Here is a 21,729-nt window from a genome sequence, read left to right as displayed (position 1 = left end):
AAAAGAGTCTGGTCCCTAACTACACGCGCCTAGGTACCAGGCCACACAGTGCACACGTCTCTAAATGGACACAGCCTGGGGGCCGGGCGGCTCGGGTTACCGACATGACGTCACGTTTATGCAAATGAAGGCTCCCTATAGGGGCGGGGTGGGTTCCCCTAATCTCTTGAAAACCATTTTTAAAATACTTGCACATTTAAAAATTTCAGGTTTAGAAAGTCATGTTTAATCGTTTAAATGAATAAAAAAAACACTGCAGCCACCCTTTAACCGGTTGCCTTAGGACTTGAACCCACACTCAGTTCATCTGAACACCAGTGCTCGAGTCGGGCCACATCAGAAATCTTTATCCAAAATCACAAAACCGAAAAATAATGAAATCGACGCATCGTTATTAAGAGTATATAAAGTGAAGACAATTTTATTTCCTATACTGTAATTAAATCATTAAGTACCATTTCTATTTGTTTGAACAAATTGATGTCTATCACTGATACAATTTATATATGTACAACTGTGTATTAATGAACCAAAATCAAACCAGCATCATGAAAAGTTTGTTCATATTTTCTACTTTATACAGATGCATTAAAAATTTCAGTTGGTAGATAAGCATTGCTTTATTATTTGTGTCTTTATGTTCGTGATGTTTTTTACATTAATATACAATCCATCAAAGTGCTAAAAATAACCACAAACTGTGTCCATGGAGCAAAGTCATGAAAGCTTTCTTAAAACTTAGGTATTGGACCAAAATATGTTTCCTTGAGTTTTTTTTAAAAACCATTAACAAGTATATACTGCAGCATTAAACCAAGAACAAATGATTCATACGTGTAGTTTCAGGCCTCAAAGCAACCCACGGCAATTGCTGTGGCGCCTTTTGCAAAGTGCCATTACAAACTTACTTGTCGCCCCATAGAAGTGCCCCTTATCAGAGGGAAATTGCCGTGCCCCTCCAAGAGTGAAGGCTGTAGTTTATTTAGCCTACACATGATACATAGGATTCAAACCGAGCTCTAGCTACTCGGCAAGCCGAGTGATCTAGGGAGTGAAACGTGCTCTGGAATGGCAAATGGTTGAGGGTTTGAAACGCACCCAAGTAAAAAAAACTGGATTTTTTTTCACAGGACTTGGGACAACACTGACAAACGGTGCTTAAAGCCATTATACACTTTCGGTAAACAGTATTGTCCAAGGCCCACACTTTGTGTATAACAACTTCTATATCAAATAACAAACCTGTGAAAATTTAGGCTCAACCGGTCATCGGAGTCGGGAGAAAATAACGGGAAAACCCACCCTTGTTCCTGCACGTTTCGCCGTGTCATGACATGTGTTTAAAATAAATCCGTAATTCTCGACACCGAGAATTGATATTGTTTTAATGTTTTCTCAAAAAGTAAAGTATTTCATGGAATAATATTTCAAGAGAAGACTTTCACCATTACCTTCTGTAAACCCTGTAAGTTATTTGTGAATCTGTGAACTTTTTTTTTTCTGTACCGAAAGTGTCCAATGGCTTTAACACATGCATTCAACCACTTCTTGAATCAGCTGATTTCCTCTGTTTGTAAAAAAAAATCTCAGTTTTCCCATTGTTTTCACAGTTGCATGCCTGTTTAACACATTAGTATATTGGTAAAACATAAATCATCGTTACCCCAGATGCAAATATAGCATCTATTAAGAAAATGTATGGATTTTGGCTTCAAGGATCCTCTTTAACGATCCAGCCCAAAACTCTTGTGTATATAGCAGTTGGTAGTAGATTTTCTCTAGTTAGTAGGTGTATTTTTCTACCGTTTCTGTGTGACTTGTCAAAAATAATGGTGTCGTGATTGAACTGCAGAATACTGCCCCATTCTTACTCCATGAAATTTCAGAATTATACACAAAGCGACAAAAACCCGTCGAATAATACTTTAGTTGGAATAATGGAACATACGCATTGCATTATAGTGCTCCGCAGAAAAATGCCATCCTTGATAAATAATCAACTACTTATATAAAGCCATGATAAATCTGGCTAAGATGTATCACAAAAAGTTAACAAAAATATCGACCAAAGATTTAAAATCTTGGTAGCCTATAGATATATATATTTATATTTAACAATATTTATACACATAGGTGAATTGATAAACAGCATTAGTGTTGTTCCCTATTGTAAAATTTCACCATTTCATCATCTGTAAACCTAAAAATTCAAGTCGTTAAGTCATAAATGACGCTACAATGCACTTGGTCTCAGCCCAATTTCATTAAGCCTGCAAGCAGACGCTCTATGCTTAATACAGGGCCATCAATAACGCAGCTAACCGAAAAGGCACGCTTGCTTGCCATTGGTTCCTGTAAAGCCATTGGACACTTTCGGTAAACAGTATTGTCCAAGGCCCACACTTCGTGTATCACAACTTCTATATAAGATAACAAACCTGTGAAAATTTAGGCTCAATCGGTCATCGGAGTCATGAGAAAATAACGGGGGAAACCCACCCTTGTTTCGCACGTTTCGCCGTGTCATGACATGTGTTGAAAATAAATTGTAATTCTCGATATCGAGAATCAGTTGTCGAGAAACGATATTGTTTTAATGTTTTCCTCAAAAAGTAAAGCATTTCATGGGATAATATTTCAAGAGAAGTCTTTCACCATTACCTTCTGTAAACCCTGTAAGTTATTTGTAAATCTGTGAACTTGTTTTTTTTTTTCCTGTACCGAAAGTGTCCAATGGCTTTAAACAGATTATTATTTATCATTATTAAAAAATTCTGGTTGCGAAACCAAGGATGCCTCATAAGTTAATCACTGTAGCTCAAGGAAATCTGTAAACAAGGGTGTTTGCTTATGTGAACCAGAAGTACCGGGGTAAACCCCTACTCTTCCACGACAAGTTTTCTGGGTTCTTGCACGTCTAATCCTAGTATACATGGAGCATATAGCTTAGTGTCGCAACCCAAGGACAAAGCAACTACATTATGTTTAAGTGTCTCGCTCAATGATACAAGTGTCATGACCAGGGGCGGATTGCAAGAAAACGGTCTTAGTCAGCAGTCTTAGACCAGTCAGTTATAGCCGGCTATCTGCCTTAGACGATCTTAGCTTAGTCAGTCATTGAGCCTGTTGCAATAAGCCGATCTTAGATAAGTCGGCGAAAAGAAATGTAATACGAACAAATGTCCCATAAGCACTTCTGCAGGCACTGGCGGTACGGCATTGTTCTTATTGCTTTGGTTTGAATCATTGGATATCCAATCTGTGAGTTGTATCATTTTTACTCTTGGGAACATACATTTACGATACAATGTATCACCACATTAAGCCTCCAATGGGTGTAAGCTATTTCTAAAATAAAATCTCATTGTAGAGCTCTTTGTATCAAATCATCTACAACTAACAAATGCAGCACCATCTTTAAAAACCAAAACAAAGACCGATTATAAGACTGGCTTTAATTATAGACCACGCTATTGCAATCGGTCTATAATTAAAGACTGTCTGAGCGGGTCTCAAGTTAGCTGGCTGTAGCGCATAGACCGGTTAAGGACCGCTTGGTGCAATCCGCCCCACTGTCTCTGTATCGGAGCAAAACAGAGCTTGAGACAGGTGCTCTTAACCACTCAGCCATGACAAGCTCGATGAGTGACGCAGTGGTGCAAATACATGTGTTTCTACACACACACACACACTATCAATGAAATACAATTTTGCTTATGCAGGTTTTTCTCCTGTTTTAGTAAGCCAGATTTGCTAACCGGTAGGTAAGCAGCTTTATGAAATTGGGCCCTAGTACAATTGTCTTAAAATGTCAGATGATGAACATGTCCGAATAAGACGTGTGATTTGTGCATCCATTGGAAGCATATGAATACAGAGACTTCGTAGGAAGAAAACATTGGTCAAGATTTTATGTACACTATTTTTACAGATCTCAAAACAAATACAGCCGAATTTACTTCAACTAAACGGCCACTCAACTGCAAAATGAAGTGTGAGATAAAAAAGCAACAACATCGGAATGTTTTTAGTTCTGAATGACAGAAACACTTCAAATCCTAGCTCACATAACCCTCCTAAACTGTCTGACCATTCAAAATCATCGGCTGTGATTTTGAAATAAGGCAATCAAAGAGTGGCGACAAGGTCTTAAAGGGACCCTTCCAAAATGTCGTGACCATTTCATACAGGCCCAAGCTGAGGGTCCATAATAGCACAGCCCTGACCAAATAAGGTTTTAAACAACTTATTAAGACTGACTTTCTATTTTAATAAATAATGTTTTTGTTAAAAGGCATACAAATTTGAAAAATCTGTACAACTTTTCTGTTAATTTTCAATTCCTGTCACATCCTTATTCTGTGGTTCGAGAATTGCATGCAACACTCCATGGTGATCGCGTTTGGACACTTGCATAACAAAAACAAGCGTTGAAAATCATCAAAATTTATGTCTGTGCATAAGGATGATTATACAGAAATAAATAGGTTAAAAACTGTCGTACTTTTAATAAAACAGAGCGTTTCTTTAAAATATCTACCTAGTCGCCTCGACAATATTTCAGACAGAAAAATAGGTTGAGGTTATTTCTTTTTTGGATTATGTTTACTTGATGGTATTTCCCATTCAAAAAATTCCATTAAATTTTCGTCAATCATTCATTTATCTTTACATGAATATTTCCCATTAAAAAAATTCAATTAAAATTGCTACAATCATTCAATTTATCTTTACATGATTATTTAATAAAATATTTACATGTAAAAAAAAGTCGCACTTATCACTAGATTCTTAAATTCATTAAATAAATAAAATGGTTGAATACAGTGGTTCCTCCTTAACAATGTGAGACTTTTTTTTATTTTTTATTTGAATTCCACTCAAACCTACTGTCAGCAGTACAAGTGCATATAATAAATATTGTTAGTTGCATCATGATGCAACTTGCTCTCTAATCCTACCCTTTCATGTCTCCCTGCATTGTTGTCGAACAATACATTTACCACTTTTATGGTCCAGTAACCCTTCCTTTCATTCTAAACATCCTTTGTCCTCGCCACTTCACTCCTATTGGTTCATAGCCACCAATATTGTTTCTGAAATAGGAACTTTGATTGGCTGTTATTTTCCCGCTTCTTTCTGGATCCTTTCCTTAATCCCTTTCCCCCTCTCTTTTTCTATAAATGGATATGTATTTGTTTGTACTTGTTTTATGCCTCTGAAGAAGGTCCGGATTGGATTGAAAGCTAAGGCCATCTACCCTATTCATTATAATAAATATTTCCTTGATATATTGGTCTCTCTCTGCATATAAAATGTAATACAAGTTGAATCAATTCTGTAAAAGATTACCAAATTTCAATGGGCTGTTAATTTTGGACAGATTCAGGGTTCTCAACATGGGGTGTTCTCAAAGTTTGACAAATGTAGCCTAGTTCCAAAAGTTTTTTAAACACACAGCCATTCTGCTCAAAACAAATACAAGTCCACTTTGCAAAGTTATCTGCTTCATGAAAACTCTAGCAGGGGCAAACATGGTAAATTTTTGGGGGGCAAAGCAATTTTTTTCTGTAGAGGTGGGGGCAATTTTGGCCTGTTAAAACTGTAGTTTCCATTTGCTTTGCAAGTTTTCTTTAACAAGGATTGTAGTATCGTGACAACTTGTGTGAGTCAAAGAAATTTTCAACAACACTTTCCTTGGATCTCTGCAGAATGTCCAGCAAATCACCTTAAAAACTGTCCAAATTTGACAGTGAAATCAATAATTTATCTTGGCGATAACCAAAGAACTATACAAGTTAAAAAGATATAGTTAAAAATTTAAAACAATCAAGGCGTATTTGTAAAATCTCTATGTACAGGAGTGTCATCGGTATGAATCAAAATCAAACAATAGAGGTTTGAGAGCAACAGCTACGAACACTCTCTTATTCTTAACCAGATATCAGGGCTCAGAATTCCACAAGACTAAAGGGCTTGTAGATCATTACCAGCCAATCTTGACAAGAAAGACCTTTCTACACAGTACAACACGAAAAAAGTTTTTATTTTATCAAGCACTACGAGAAAATATATCTCGTTAGTCCTTTGGGTGTGTTGATACTCGACAGAATTGAAACAGAGACTGGTGTCAGAGGTGGGATCAAGTGTAGTCAACACTTCATCTGGAGCTGGTAAGCCCTGGACATTAATCCTTCCTGGGAGGGAGTCATTTTCAATTGTGCTATCAGAGAAAGTCTATCTCGTAGTCGTATGGGTGTGTTGATACTCGACAGAACTGAAACATATTTACCAGACTCAAAAGTGAACATTTTGGACATCATTTCTTTTGTAAATATACACAGACAGTGAGGTATTAGTATCTAGATATACAAACACAAGACCGCTGGACTTGTCTGGCCCTAATCTAAAATCACTGGCCTCGGGCTGGCAGTTCAGTGTAAAATTTGAGCCCTGGATATGAGTCAATACACGCCCTCACATTTAATCTCATTTGCTTGTCGAATAACCATATAAACATATTTTTATAGATTGGGATGATGATCTACCATCTCCGCAAATAACCTCAAATCAACAAGCAAATGTTAGTGTTGAGTTTACACTTAAAAAAACACCAGAGGTAGAACTCTCCTGGAGCCCGCCATTTTTTTTTTAACAAAGCCAGAGGAACCACTTTGCAACCAGTATAGAATTCCTACAAAGTAAGCATCAAATAAACATTGTGACCCTTTTCTGACTTCAGTGGCCAGGATTTTCTTCCCCCGAGGTTTTTATGGATAGGCGGGGCACATTCCTCAGTTTCTGAACACCTGTCTGGAAGCTTTTTCCGACGTCGCGGGGGCGTTGGATGGAGTTGTAGGGTCTTAGGTGAGGCTGCTGATTTGTAGGGCCATGTGCAGCAATTGTACATCTGGACCGGTTTGGAATGAATTTGGTTGGCTTCAGATTCTGGTTCTGGAGAGCTCAAAGTTTCAGTGTCACCTTCTAGGAGACGAGAGGATCTCTTTCCATGACTGTGATGTCTTGATGCGGAATCTACTTGGGGAACTTGTACAGGTTCAGCATGGCGAAATTTGATTGGCGAAGAATCTGGTTGGTATTGCCTGGCTGTTGGAATAGGTCTACGGTTGGCAGGTATCCCGTACCTAGATATGTGATCTTCATAGCTTGGGGGCATCCTCTCTGGGAGTGCTTTACCTGTTGGGCTTCTCAGGCCTGTTTGGCTTCTCAGGTCTGTTGGGCTTCTGAGGCCTGTTGGGTCGGCAGGTTTTTGTGACCCATTTTGTGACCCATGGTCATGGTAGCTAGGTAGTACATGTGTATAAGTCCCAGCCGAAGCCAAGGTGGTTGTAGTTGTTGAGACTGACTGCTGTTGCCCACTTCCAGGTCTTGATAACCTGATCTGCGACAGCTGACTTGTAAACACCCCTTCTGTGTAGTTTGGAACATGGAGGCTGCTTTTGCCTTGTGTGCTTTTACCAGGTAAAAAGTTGGGTTTGATTAATCCTTTACCTGCACTGTCTGCTCCACAATCAATGATTCTGCCATCTCTTTCATTGTCTAAAGTCCCATTCTGCACATTTGGTTTAAAATCTACTTTTCCTTTGTCAAGGAAAAGTACTTTCTGGCGAATCGGTGGCCAAGAGAGCCGTTTTGGATTGGTATGGCTGTTGTTCTTATCTGAAGCTGAAGAGGTTCTTTGAGTGAGATCTCTCTGAATCGCCGAAATGGGTTTGGCTTTGTTTGAATATGGTCTTGGACCATTCATTACATTACCTGGAATAACAGCAGGTGGTTTGCAACTTTCTGCTTGGTTGATTCCGGGGATAAACTGGGCACTTGGGTTTCCTGTTTTGCATGTCGATTTGTGTTCTGGGACATTCTGCTGCCAATGCTGGACAAATTCTGAACGGAACTGTTTGCATTCACTGGGGTTGAATATATCCTCTAACCTGAGAGGTGAGAGGTCGGGGGAGATGTTGTCAGTAGGGTCTCTTGGCTTTCCTGGAAAGGATGATGGGACCTCTACAACGGTATCGCTTGATGATACAGATGAGGGAACTGAGGACAGAGAAGCTGTACTGGATGTGTCATCACTATCACCATCACTCAACCTATCATTCTCAACTCTGTAAACCAAATCCAAATCTTCACTCTCATTGACATCCACACCATTATCCACATCCACTCTCTCATTAATTCCCACTCTATTGCTGATTTCCACATCATACTTGGTATCCACACTCTCACTCATATCTGCTTCATTCCTAACATCCACTACATTCACGCCATTACTGGCATCCACATTAAAACTGGTAACACTATCATCAATATCCACTCCTTCATCAATATCCACTAAACCATCAACATGCTCATTATCATCCATACCCACACCAGCTCTTACATCCGCACAATTTTTCATGTCCACACTTACCACTCTGTCCTTAATACCAACACTATCATCCATCAACCTTACTGAATCCTCAACCACAAATTCTCTCATGACATCATCCTTAGGGTTTATTTTCTCGCAATGTGACTTGAGCGTTTCCTTGTGTTGGATTAACTTCAGCATCTGAAGGGAGATTCCTCTGTTGTTGTTTCTGTCATTCTGTAAGGTCAGATCCTTCTGCTCTTTGATTTCAGTATCCTCTTCATCTAGCTTCAGTGTTTTGATAATTGTTGGTGTCTTGGGGTTAACACCATCAAGGTGATTTGTTAGATTCTGAGATCTAGTCAGTCCTTGTATTTCATTAGGCAAATTGCACTTGTTCGTTAAGCTTGTTATTTCATGATACCCTCCATTTGTGTTTGGAATGGCTTGAGGAACTTCCTTAGAGGTGGTTCTGTGTAACTCACTGGGCTGATTACTCTCACTGTCAGCACTGATTATGTCACTGGTGACTGAAATGTCACTCTCAGTCTCATCATCACTGTAATCTGAGGATCGAGGTGAGCTAAAGACCAAGGCAGTACTTGGAGAGTTACTGATAACATCTGGACAGTTGAGACTGGTGTCAGAAGCGGAATCAAGTGTAGTCAACACTTCCTCTGGAGCTGGTATGCCCTGGACATTAGTCTGTCCTAGGAGGGTGTCGTTTTCAATTGTACTGTCAGGGGATTCTTCTTGATATTTCTGCAACATGTTATCAAACTCTTGCAAAAAAGACCCTGTAATTGACATAGAACTGAGACGCTTTTGACTTAGGGTGCTAGTCCTTTCACTAACTGATCTGTACACGATCTCAGAATCTGAACATGGCTGGACGATGAACTCGGCGGTGTCATCATAAATGATTCTTGACCTTCTCTGGACAGCATCTCTTGTAAATGTACAAACTCTTGGGGAACTGGGACTGTTTGGGACGGGGCTGACAATGGGACTTGAAACAAGACTAAGTTTTGGAATCTTCAACTGAGGAAGTGTGACCACCTTCTGAAAGCATTCCTCAACCACAAGCTGATCAACAGGACATACCTGTTTGCTGACATCTGGAAGAAAGACATCATCACTACCCTGGTCTGAAGGCGCCTTCTGAGAGGTACCAGTGTTTTGAGACTCACTCTCACTACTTATTCCAACGCTGCTCACTGTGTCCTGAGACATGACATCATCTGACGAAACATCCTGGGGTGGTCCTTGCTTGTCAATGCCTGATGAGCTGCTATCGTGGCTCGGAGAAGCCTCTTTGAGCAAATCTGGGCGTGGGTCGTAAGTCAGCTCTTTGGTAAAACAGTCTTCGAAAACATCTTGAACGAATTGGTCATAGTTCATGGAGCTGGCCATAGAATCCGAATCAACACTTAAAGAATCGTAGTCCAGCTCCTGCTGACGCTGTGATCGCCACAACTCTGTCAACGTGGCGAAGCTTTCAACTGCTGTGTAGCTCTCCTCGGATCTTAGGCTAAGCTTGTGCTCCTGGATCGCTCTGAAGAGTGCTGAAGGAGGAATGTTTAAGGCGAAAACATCAGGAAGGTCATCAACTGAGATGCTGATTGAGCCGTTCAACTCCAGGCTAGTTGGAATGTGCGAATTGGAGATGATGTGTAAGATGGTATCAGTGCAGGTGAGCGTCAACTCCAGATAATACTCCGACAGCTCTTCTGTAATATTAAAAGAAAAAATTATATTAAAATCTACTAAGTACTTAAAGGCAGTGGACACTATTGGTAATTACTCAAAATATTTATTAGCATAAATCCTTTCTTGGTGACGAGTAATGGGGAGAGGTTGATGGTATAAAACATTTTGAGAAACGGCTCACTCTGAAGTGCCATAGTTTTCGAGACCTCAGGTTTAGAACTTGAGGTCTCGAAATCAACCATCTAAACGCACACAACTTCGTGTGACAAGGGTGTTTTTTTCTTTCATAATTATCTCGCAAGTTCGATGACCGATTGAGCTCAAATTTGCACAGGTTAGTTATTTTATGCATATGTTGAGATACACCAACTGTGAAGGCTAGTCTTTGACAAATACCAATAGTGTCCACTGCCTTTAATGAAATGTAGAACTTAAGAAAAATAGAACCATGATTGCAGTGGACAATGAACACAATTTGAAAGAGAAATATGAAAGATAGAACAACACCATTCATATGTTTTATACATGCCCACACAATGTTTAAAACTCTACTTACACAACAAATGTATCCCGTTACAGCCAAAAATACTTTGTATCATGCATCTTCATTATGACAAATTGATTGCAAACAAACACATTAATTATGTAGCATAAAGGGAATGATCAGGTAATATGGGGTTGAAAGTGGGGTTGACAGAAAACAAGGATCCACACCAAACTGTAAGGCTTTACAGGAACAGATCAAGGAATTTTACCCGGGAGTGGTCAAGGAAAAAGGGGAAAAAAAAAAAACATTGAAAAAGAAACGTAAACTTACTGAAAATGATAACCGTAACAATATGTCAATTATTTGTACCCCAAAACCGATTTGCCAAATTTGTTCATTTGTCTAACCCTTCATGAAAATGTTGACAAATCTATTTACATTTGGAATATGGAAATCTGTTTACATTTGGAATATGGCAAAACACACATGAGTTTCAAAACCTTATACGACAGAAGGTAGTTTTGTTTTCATTCGGGAGGTCAAAATAAACGGAGGAAATGGAATTCCCTTGGATTGTGTTACCCCATGGTTACCCCGGTGCACTTTCACACTGTCCTCGCATAGATTCCTATTCCACGGGTGTCCGTTTGCATGTTTCAAGAATACCCAAGGGTGTTACCGCTCACCCCCACTTCAGAGCAGGGGTGGCTTTTCCCCAGGGTAATGCCACTTTGCCGGGGCAGACCCGGGAAGACTGGGGGTAAAGCGATCACAGTGTGAAAAGGCTGGCCGTTTTTTTTACATATGGACAACCTGGGGGACTAGAGTAAGCGTGAATAGGGCTTGAGAGAGTACTGACTTTTAAATGTCAAAATAAATAAAACCAGATACAAATTTTTAAACATTCAGGCAATTAGAACTAACAACTACACATTGAAAAACAAACTACCATCTTCGGATTCTAAAATCATTAACATTTGTTGTGGTCTTCGGTGCAAAGCTATAACTTTACCAACAACACTTTTCAAAACTTTTTTTTAATGAAAGTGAACAATATTTTCATACAGTTGGTAAAAACTGTAAATAATAAAACGCTGTGCTGTGAATAACAATCAAGCAAATATGGCTCAATATACAACTCACAAAAAGATCATTCCACAGTTGGTACACAAAAACAATTTATTTTGTCTATTACCTTCATTGTTGTCCTATATGCCAAGGAATTAAATGGGTGAGAGAAAGGAGGCAAAGAAATGAATAATTGGAGAAAATCAATTGGACTTCATTGTTTTAATGAGAGGTGAGAGTCATTGTTGAAAAAAAGGTCTGAAAACAGGATCCAAATATTAGGAGGCATGTTGAAATTATGGCGTTTTCAGTTTTCAGTAGTTACATATTTTTAGGGGGATTTTAGGAACAGTAAGTAATTTAAATTTAAAACAATCTTTTTGTAAACTGAAGTAAAAATCAACTGTTATTTTTCACCAAGCAGACATAAGCACTAAGCTCCAAAATTCAAATTAAAGTTTGAAATTCACAAAATATTTGTAGTTGTTTAAGGCTCAAGGGATATCCATTAGATGGAAAAAAGTTCTGAAAACTAAAAAAGTTCTGAAAACTAAAATGATTCAGATGCAGGTTTCGAAGCAACAGCACACTGCTTTTTTGCATTTTTGAATCAACGACAAAATTGTAGTTCCCAAAAACCCTTTCTGTCGTCACTGATATCAAGAAGTACTTTCGCGAACTTTTGGCAGGAGATTTAGACTAAAAATCCTAACAAGTTAATGAAACTTAGTAATATGTATTTGCACATGTTGGAAAAACAAACCAGAATGCTGGACAAGTTTAGTTTGGAGGTTTCTGGCATCAGGAACCTAGTGGTTTTTTGTTTTCGTCTTGCACAAGGGAAATCATTTGAAAGTAGATCTTGGACGTCAACGTACCTGCTACCGGTCTCAACTCTCCCGCACTTCCCGTCAAGTTGCCGTCTTCATAGCTCCGCCTTTTCATTCTCGTCCCAAACGGCAACGGGGACAGCTCCCTGGCAGGCAGAGCGGCCATGCTGTGACGTCTTCTCATGTTGAGCTTCTGGACGATACCGAGGGAAGACTTCCTCCGTGGGGAGAGGCGATGAGTTGGGGAGGAGGAGAGCGGTGAGTATTCAAGCTCCATGGACTTGGTGCGACAGTGAGAACCTCGTGGCCTGAAACGCGCTGTGCTGTTCAACTGTATTAGGTAAAAGTACAAAATACAGAATGAATTCATTAACCGAAAATGATATGAAAATGAACCAGATGAAAAAAACCCAGATCAAATGTTACTTGATATAGTAAGCCAGGAATGATTATTTAAATCTAATAAACTAAGCCTTTGGACGTTTTGTTTTAAAAACAAAATGAAATGAACTGAAGTCTTACCCAAGAGTTGTAGTCTTCTAGCGTCACATGGACAAAGAGGGTGGCTTGGTCCAGCCCCTCCAAGTGTACATGCCTATAACCTGTTGACAGAATAATCAATCAATCAATCAATCAATCAATAAATCAATCAATCAATCAATCAAATGCACAAATAAACTTATTTATTAAGGTATCACCAAAATTTAATAAGAAATGAGAAAGCAAACATCAAATAAATTAAATATTTAAATATTTTAGAAAACCATAAAAAAAGTTTTTAAAATACATGATGAATAAATGTTATAGAATGAAACTAAGTAAAATAGGATGAACTGCTTACTTATTAAAAAGGACCTATGGTATAAATACAAAAATACTTAATGGCCTGATGTTTCAATTCTAACACACCCACAAATGAATAGGTAAAGATAATAATAATAAAACAGTAATTATATAGCGCAATATGAATAAAACATTCCTAAAAGCGCTTAATAGCAAAAAGAAAAATTAAGAAAACAAAACTTTGAGTATAAATCCCAATTTAAGCCCAAACCAGCCCAAATTAGGCCAAACCAGATGTTACCTAAATGAAACCAGGTATATATATTTTTCTTTTGCAGAATAAAATTAAAAATGTTTAAATATCAATCAATCAATCAATCAATCAATCAATCAATCAATCAATCAATCAATCAATCAATCAATCAATCAATCAATCAATCAATCAATCAATCAATCAATCAATCAATCAATCAATCAATCAATCAATCAATCAATCAATCAATCAATCAATCAATCAATCAATCAATCAATCAATCAATCAATCAATCAATCAATCAATCGATAAAACATTTATTTCCACATTCACATCACATGGAGGCATCATGCTAAAAGCCGAGGGTTGTGGCGGATGTGCCCGTTACAAGATTACAGAACAATATACATCTTAATAACACAACGATATGCAAATCAACTATTAAAATGACCAAAAAACATGGAAACAAAAAATATTCACACCAATAATTGAAAAAGCAGAAGAAAACAAATATGAAAGATACAATACATGCACATGACAAGAAAGTAAGCTTATCAGCTTGCAATTATGAAAATATCCATAAAACAACATTACAACAAACCACAATTAAAAAGGTTAAATTATCACAAAAATAATTACATAAGACAGAGAGGAGACAAATAAGACAATCAAAACCAACAACAGAATTCAACTAACTTCCCAAACTTGATTTGGGTCAAAATTTGAACTTTCACAAAGGTCATTTCATGTCACATGATGTGTTGTAACCAATACACATGCAGTATTAATAGGGCAGATTGAACCGGCTCTTCTAGCAGTACACAGTCCGAAAAACTGTCCCCTTTAATCAGCCTGATATTTGGTCGAGGTTAAGCAGACGTTAAACTTTAAACCTCTTTTTTCAGCTTCAGGGTGTTTGCACATTTAAGTCTTTTTGAGACCATTTTAAAGCAAGCCACAATTAACAAAGTCTAAGACCAAAAAGAGGTGGGAAAAAACAGGGGAGAAACAGCTCTACATAACCCCACTTTGTTACTTTTTTAACACGCAACGTAATTCAAGTCTTTAAGAACTGACCCAATCTGCTTCCTAAGTCCTTAGATTTTGATTGTTCAATTCAAGACTTTCTAATACTTTTAATGTCTTCTTATACACCTGGCAGAGAAGGTTTGCGCTCCTCCTCTGATAAATCCCTTCTCTGTGAGCAAAGGCCTTCTCGATCTGCCGGCTCCAAGTATTTTTCTCTGGCTGGGCCGAAGGAATGGAACAAATTACCCAAACTCATCAGGGAGTCATCTTCAACTGCCATTTTCAAAACAAAACTCAAAACCTACTTCTTCAGTCAGCCTCGTCATTAATCCTTTGTTGTTCTGTTTTTCTCTCCTTTCTTGCTTTGTTCTTGTTTTATTCATTGTTCAAGCGCTTTGATCCGTGTTAAAGGCACTTTATAAATACCTATATTGTTTCAAGTAGAAACAGATAATGGTGAGCATAATTATTGCGTTTTATTTTCTACCAGAAAAATTCTGTGAGCAACCAACTAAGATTATACTTACCAGGCATAAGGCTGGAGACGGCAAACGTCGCCTGCCCGATGAAATCTCTACCGATAGGGTCTTCATCCCATACTGCAAAGCGTATCAGAGCTGTATCTGCCAGGTGTAATGTGAAGGTCATTGTACAGTCCCAGAAAGGATTAAACCCTGCAGATTAATAAAGCCCATCAACAGAACATAAATCAGTATTTGGATATTTTGTCATTAAAGACACTCGACACTATCGGTAATTGTCAAAGACTAGCCTTTACAAGTGGTGTATCTCAACATATGCATAAAAGAACAAACATGTGAAAATTTGAGCTCAATCCGTCGTCGAAGTTGCGTGATAATAAGGAAAGAAAAAACACCCTTGTCACACGAAGTTGTGTGCTTTCAGATGCTTGAATTCGAGACCTCAAATTCTAATTCTGAGTTCTCGAAATCGATTCGTGGAAAATTACTTCTTTCTCGAAAACTACATTACTTCAGAGGATGCCGTTTCTCACAATGTTTTATACTATCAACCTCTCCCCATTACTCTTTATCAAGTAAGGTTTTATGCTAACAATTATTTTGAGTAATTACCAATAGTGTCCACTGCCTTTAACCCTCCGAAAATCTGACCGTTCAAGAACTATAACACATAATAATAAAATAATAATTTATTTCTTTAATAATAATAATTATTTATTTTTAATATAGCGTCTTACATAAAAAATCATCTCAAAACGCAATTTACATACAAACAAACAATGCAATGACAAAAATTTAAAAAATAAAAACAGCACAAGGAAAAAAAGAGACACAAGGAGATTACGCAGAAAGCACCAGAACCGGAACCAGAATTGGTGAAAAACCTGGACTTACAGTTATACCAGTTACTTAGAAACTCCCGTTGTGTGTATTTGGTTACGGGAAGAATGCGACAACTTAACTCACCATTGTCTTGTATCGTCTTTGTTTGTGCCTTTGCACAATCTACAGGTAGACCGATGACTTCAACTTCTACATACGGATCAATTATCTACAAAATAAATGGAGAAACTGTTGTTAAAGTTGAGACACTTTACAAGAACTGAGAATATTAATACAAATACTAAATTACATTTTGGTAAAAGACGAAAAGTTACTACAAAGAGCAAAAATTCTTAAGACAAAGAGCAGAATAAAAAAATTAAAAAAATTAGTTTGTACTTCAAAGAAGAATTTATACAATACAAATTCCATTAAAAATTCCATCAAAATACAAACGATTCAAATTACATAAAATACAAACAATTAAAATTGCATCAAAATACATACAATAAAGCCTTTACAGATTCAGCATACAAACATTTATTAAAAAAAAGAAGAGTGATGGAAACGTTGAACTAGCAAAACCTGGCAATGAAAAAAAAAATTAAACAACAACAAATGTAAATTTTACAAAATAAAATGGCTCCCTAAACAAGAAATCATTATGAGAGTGATGGTAAAGATGAACGATGAACGATCAAAATAATGGCAATGAACACCAAAAATAATCCCAAACAAAATGTAAATTTTACAGACTATATGCCTCCCTAAACAAGAAATCTTAGTCAAGAGTGATGGAAATGTTGAACGAGCAAAATCTGGCAATGAACACAAAAATAAGCAACAACAAACGTAAATTCTACAAGTAAGATATTCAAATCCGTTTGATGGAAACATTAAAATACGTACCTCGCCCCTCTCGCCAAGTAGGCTCTGAGGTGGCTTTGGAAGCTGTTGGCCGCTGATAACGTGTATTGTAAGTTGTTTCTTTGGAAGATGGGAAACTGGATCGCCGCTGTTGGGGTCAAAAGGCTTGCTCTCTGCAAAGATGGAAAGCCCACAAAGAGGGGTTGTTTTTCATTCATCAAATTCATTCATTGCTGAATTGGCTACTAATTTCCATTATGGAAAACTGCACCAACCCTAAATATCAATTTAAATCTGTGACAATCAGATAAGTGAACGACACAACTTATTTTCTTCATTAATTTAAAAAAAACTTTTTTTCTAAGTTTATTTTAAAAACATTTGAAACTTTAAAATCTGAGGTCTCGAAATCAAATTCGTGGAAAAATAATTGTTTCTCGAAAACTACGATACTTCAGACGGAGCCGTTTCTGACAATGTTTTATACTATCAACAGCTCCTCATTACTCGTTACCAAGTAAGGCTTTATTCTAATAATTATTTTGAGTAATTACCAATAGCGTCCACTGCCTTTAAATTGAGTTTTATTATGAAACTTGCGATATTAAAAAAACTCAATCAGAGACACAACATTTGACTTGTCCACCAGCGCAGTTCTCATCAATTAGGAGTGCTTTTCAACAATTAGCTAGCCAGCCGGACTAGAGAATACTGCCTGGTCATCAGGAGTTCTAAAATTAATTGAGAACACAATCCAATAAAAAGTCTGAGTTACAAGCCGTATGGTCTTGCGGATTTCTCCCCCAAATTTAAGCCCTGACATGCAAGTTATACTTCTTACCATCACATAGGAGTGCGTGTTTCAGAGCGTATCCCGAGTTGCCGTTCACGCTAAACCTCGCTCTGCTGAGCTGCATTGGCCGCCCCTCCGTCTGATAGTTTAACGCAACTGGACACAGAAACAAAATACAAGGTTTTCAATTGAAGGTAAATCTGTGATAACTTTTCTGGTCTCATAATTGCTATTTTCTTGACGTTAACTAATTCTAATGAAAGGATTTGTCTGGAGGATTGGTACTGGTAATAACTTTGGCAAGCTTTCAGATTGACACTAATCAATTGTTTTCGTTCCATAACCAACCCCAGACTTTAGTAATAGTTAGTGGAGCCATTCAGAAAAATCAATGTTAAAAACAAAGGGGGGTTTTGAAATAGTTTTGACCCTCCACACTCCACACACCCCAAACTTCGATTTTTCAATATTGAATGGCTTCATAATGTAATCTACAAATCCACATCGGTTGTGGATTGTAGTTACCGACGATTGGTACTGGTATGAACTTTATAATCGGCAAGCTTTCAGATTGAAACTAATCAACTGTTTCTTTTCCAAAACCAATCATAGATGTTGTCTTTAAACTGTTTGTTGTTGATCAGCATACCTAGTTGACATCCACAACTCCACATAGGTTTTGGATTGTAGTAATTGAGGATTGTACTGGTATGAACTTTATAATCGGCAAGCTTTCAGATTGAAACTAATCAACTGTTTCTTTTCCAAAACCAATCATAGATGTTGTCTTTTAACTGTTTGTTGTTGATCAGCATACCTAGTTGACATCCACAACTCCACATAGGTTGTGGATTGTAAATACTTGGTACTGTATAAACTTTATAATCAGCAAGCTTTCACATTGAAGCTAATCAACAGTTTATTTTTCTATAATCAATCCCAAATTTTGCCTTTAAACTGTTTGGTGTGTTTGTTGTTGATCAACATACCTAGTTGACATCCACAATTCCACATCGGTTGTGGATTGTAGTTACTGGAATCTATCCGATAGGCTGACGGGTAGACTCGACACATGTGATTGGCGGTGAACTGGACAAAGTCTGGTGCTTTGGTAGCGACGAGATTACTGGCTCTGATCTCGCCCAGCGAGGGCAGCTCCCATGATAACACTACGAAAACAAAACAATATCTTTTTTAAATTAGGATACAACATTGGTAAATTCCATAAAAATATCTGCTTATATGATCGATTAGTAAATGCTGTCATTGAAAAAGTTAAGGTCAAGCCCCAAAGGAATCTGACACTTGCAAACAAGATTGTTTTTAATAGATGTTAAATTTGCATCGGGGATACAATTTTTTAACATCTATTATTTTGTTGCGGACTGCCTCTAGCTCCTGGGCAATCTCGGTAGTCTAGTTGGTAAGACCCTGCTCTAGAATTGCAAGGGTCGTGGGTTCGAATCCCACCAGAGTAATATGCCTGTGATATTTTTTCACAGGACTCGGGAAAGTACTGAGGACACAGTGCTAACACACATCGGTGTATGGGTAAAAACCAAAATTAACAAGATTCGCTTGTCGTTAATTGTTTTTATCCAAGTTCCCCGGAACAAGGTTAAAAGACACTCTCTGTAAGGGGCTACAAAAAGAAATGAAAAATAACTCAGAGTAGCTGAAGGTAGGAATTGATTTTCCTCTTTAGAACAGTCTAGATTGTAGGATGGAGGGAAAACATGCACCAGGCAAGGGGTTCCAAAGAGATGCAGTACGTGGACTCAAGCTGTAGTGTTGGAATGACTCATTGGGTGCGTTCGATAAGCTTCACTGGGTCGACCTCATAGTGCTCACTCAGGTGAGCCCCTGACAAGAGCTAATCAAACGATCACACTCGCCCTCTCGTGGTGACGGCATGCACCTCAGGTCACCCCAAGTGACCCACTCCACCGGCAGGACACTGAGGGGCCGACCCGGGTGTGCCCCGTCAAAGCTATTTGAACGTACTTGGGCAGACCGGGTCGACCCAGGGAAGCTAAACGAACGCACCCTTTGTTCTACATCTCGACAAATCAAGAGTGCATAATATTATATGGATGACAAGAAGCAGAAAGTCTGGTTGCATGTTCAAAAGCTCAAAGATGTACGGAATAAACTTTCATCAACTTACTTGCAGCTTTAAACCCCCTGAAACCAACCGACCGAGTCAACTGGACCAACTCCGAGAGTTTTCTGGACAAGACGATGGATTTGCCTTTGTGTGACCTCCTGACGGGCTGCGGGCTCGGCGTCTTCGGGTTACCGGTGGTTGTTGATGGCTGGTCCCCGGCCGATTCCTCGTCCGTCATGGGCTTCTCCAGGAGATCTAGGCTACCTCCTTCGGAAGATTCTGAAGAGGATTGCGACTTTGGTTTCTTCTGATGACAAGGATAGACAATTATTAGACACTGTTAGGGACCAAAGTGGCTGCAAGTGGCTGTTATGAGAATGCACAAAGCAGTCCATAAGGTCTTCCTCATTCAATTAATTACTTTTTTCTCCCTCTTCTCACCTTTTGTGTTTCCTCTAATATAAGAGGTCTTAACTTGCAAACTTGGTTTTGGTTAAAGCTTATACTCCTGTGCGATCTCTCCGATCTTCCAATACATGCATGCTTCAAGTTACTAAGAGTAGCAAGTCATGGGGGCGACAGGTCTTTTTCCCATGCTGGACCCACACTCTGGAATGACTTGCCTCTACAAATCCGCAATATTTCTAACATCAATAGGTTCAAGGTTAAGTTGAAAACCACTTTGTTTAATCTCGCCTATATGTAACTGGTCTATTTGTCTTATTTTCCTTGCCGTGTGTGGTTCCCCCTCCTGTGCGCCTTGAGCACCTCATTTTGGTGGATTTTGGCGCCCTATAAATATTCTTTATTATTATTATTATTATTAAACGATGGCTTTTTAAATTCTTACAATTTCCACTTTTAAAGGCACTGGACATTATTGGTAATTACTCAAAATAATTGTTAGCCCGAAAACCTACTTGGTAACGAGCAATGGAGAGCTGTTGATATTATAAAACATTGTGAGAAATGGCTCCCTCTGAAGTGACGTAGTTTAAAAAAAATCAGGCCTGAAGCCTTTTTAGGCATATTATAGCATATTAATTTGTGCAACAAAAGTGTTCTTTCTTTCATTGTTCTCTTGAAACTTTGATGACCAATTGAGTCACAAAATTTCACAGATTTGTTATTTTAGACATGTTGGAATACACTAAGAGGTGATAATACAGTGCCCAATTTATGGCTCTGCTTACCGTAAGCACAGAATCGGCGCTTACGGAAGCAGGGAAATCTGTGCTTACGGCAAGTGTATTTCACAGGTTAGCGGCGAATTTTTGCTTCTGCGTGTGCGTACTCCCCGTTACTAGGCGTTCTAGGCTTACAAGGCTAGCGCAGAAATTCGGCGCTTGCACATAAGCGGGGAATCGTGATCGTAAGCGCAGAATTCGGCGCGATAAGCAGAGCCATGACATTGGGCCCTGGTCTTTGACAATTACCAAAGGTGTCCAGTGCCTTTAAGATTAACTGAGACAATTTGGATGAGCAGTGACTCATGTCCGAGTGGTTAAGAGCACCGAATTCAAGTTCTGGTGCAGTCACCGGAGTGTGGGTTCGAATCCCGGTCCCGACACTTGTGTCCTTGAGCAAGATACTTTACTATAATTGCTTCTCTTTACCCAGGGGAATAAATGGGTACCTGCGAGGGTAGAGGTTGATATTGTGAATGAAAAAGCCTTTGGAGCGATATAAACTGTTGCCCAGGTTGTATACTCCCACATGAGCTGAGAAACATTAAAAATGGATGTTATTGGCCCTATGACCAGGGCACTAGTGTAAAGCGCATTGATACGGTTATTGTGAATACGCTTTTATACAAATATCTCCTTACCTTAGCGAGTTTCAGTCTCCTTAGAGTGCCAGTCAGGCTACTAGATCTGGCGTGGTTTTTCGCATTCTTTTGCCTCGAGTCTTCTCGAACCTGAATGTTAACAAAAATAGATTTGGATTAACCACATATGTTGTTAAAGCTTTAAACATGATTTGGAATCTTTGCCGGTTTACGGTAACAAAATGAACATGACATCTCTGTTTAAGTTTTGGTGATTCTGTAATGTGATGTTTCTAACGTAACACACATAATAAGTGTTGGAAATGAAAAAAAGGAAATTTAGGAATAGTAAATAT

General features: G+C 38.4%; 1 protein-coding gene across 1 annotated transcript in view; it reads right to left on the bottom strand.

The window, feature by feature from the left end:
* Positions 1–5,277: 5,277 nt before the first annotated feature.
* The window catches only part of LOC117302180, a 135,120-nt gene continuing 118,668 nt past the window's right edge, over positions 5,278–21,729 (bottom strand). The window contains exons 14-23 of the mRNA XM_033785994.1: positions 21,434–21,523; positions 19,666–19,912; positions 18,488–18,667; positions 17,547–17,654; positions 16,748–16,878; positions 15,983–16,067; positions 15,062–15,208; positions 12,992–13,071; positions 12,518–12,800; positions 5,278–10,104 (exon numbers count right to left, since the gene is read on the bottom strand). Of these exons, the coding sequence (XP_033641885.1) occupies positions 6,695–10,104; positions 12,518–12,800; positions 12,992–13,071; positions 15,062–15,208; positions 15,983–16,067; positions 16,748–16,878; positions 17,547–17,654; positions 18,488–18,667; positions 19,666–19,912; positions 21,434–21,523 (4,761 nt within the window). The 3' untranslated portion in view covers positions 5,278–6,694. The remainder of the gene's footprint in view (positions 10,105–12,517; positions 12,801–12,991; positions 13,072–15,061; positions 15,209–15,982; positions 16,068–16,747; positions 16,879–17,546; positions 17,655–18,487; positions 18,668–19,665; positions 19,913–21,433; positions 21,524–21,729) is intronic.

Source organism: Asterias rubens, chromosome 18, assembly GCF_902459465.1.
Source record: "Asterias rubens chromosome 18, eAstRub1.3, whole genome shotgun sequence".
In the NCBI taxonomy this organism is placed as follows: domain Eukaryota; kingdom Metazoa; phylum Echinodermata; class Asteroidea; order Forcipulatida; family Asteriidae; genus Asterias; species Asterias rubens.
The sequence above is the reverse complement of the archived record's forward strand: the minus strand, read 5'-3'. Positions and strand labels throughout refer to the sequence as shown.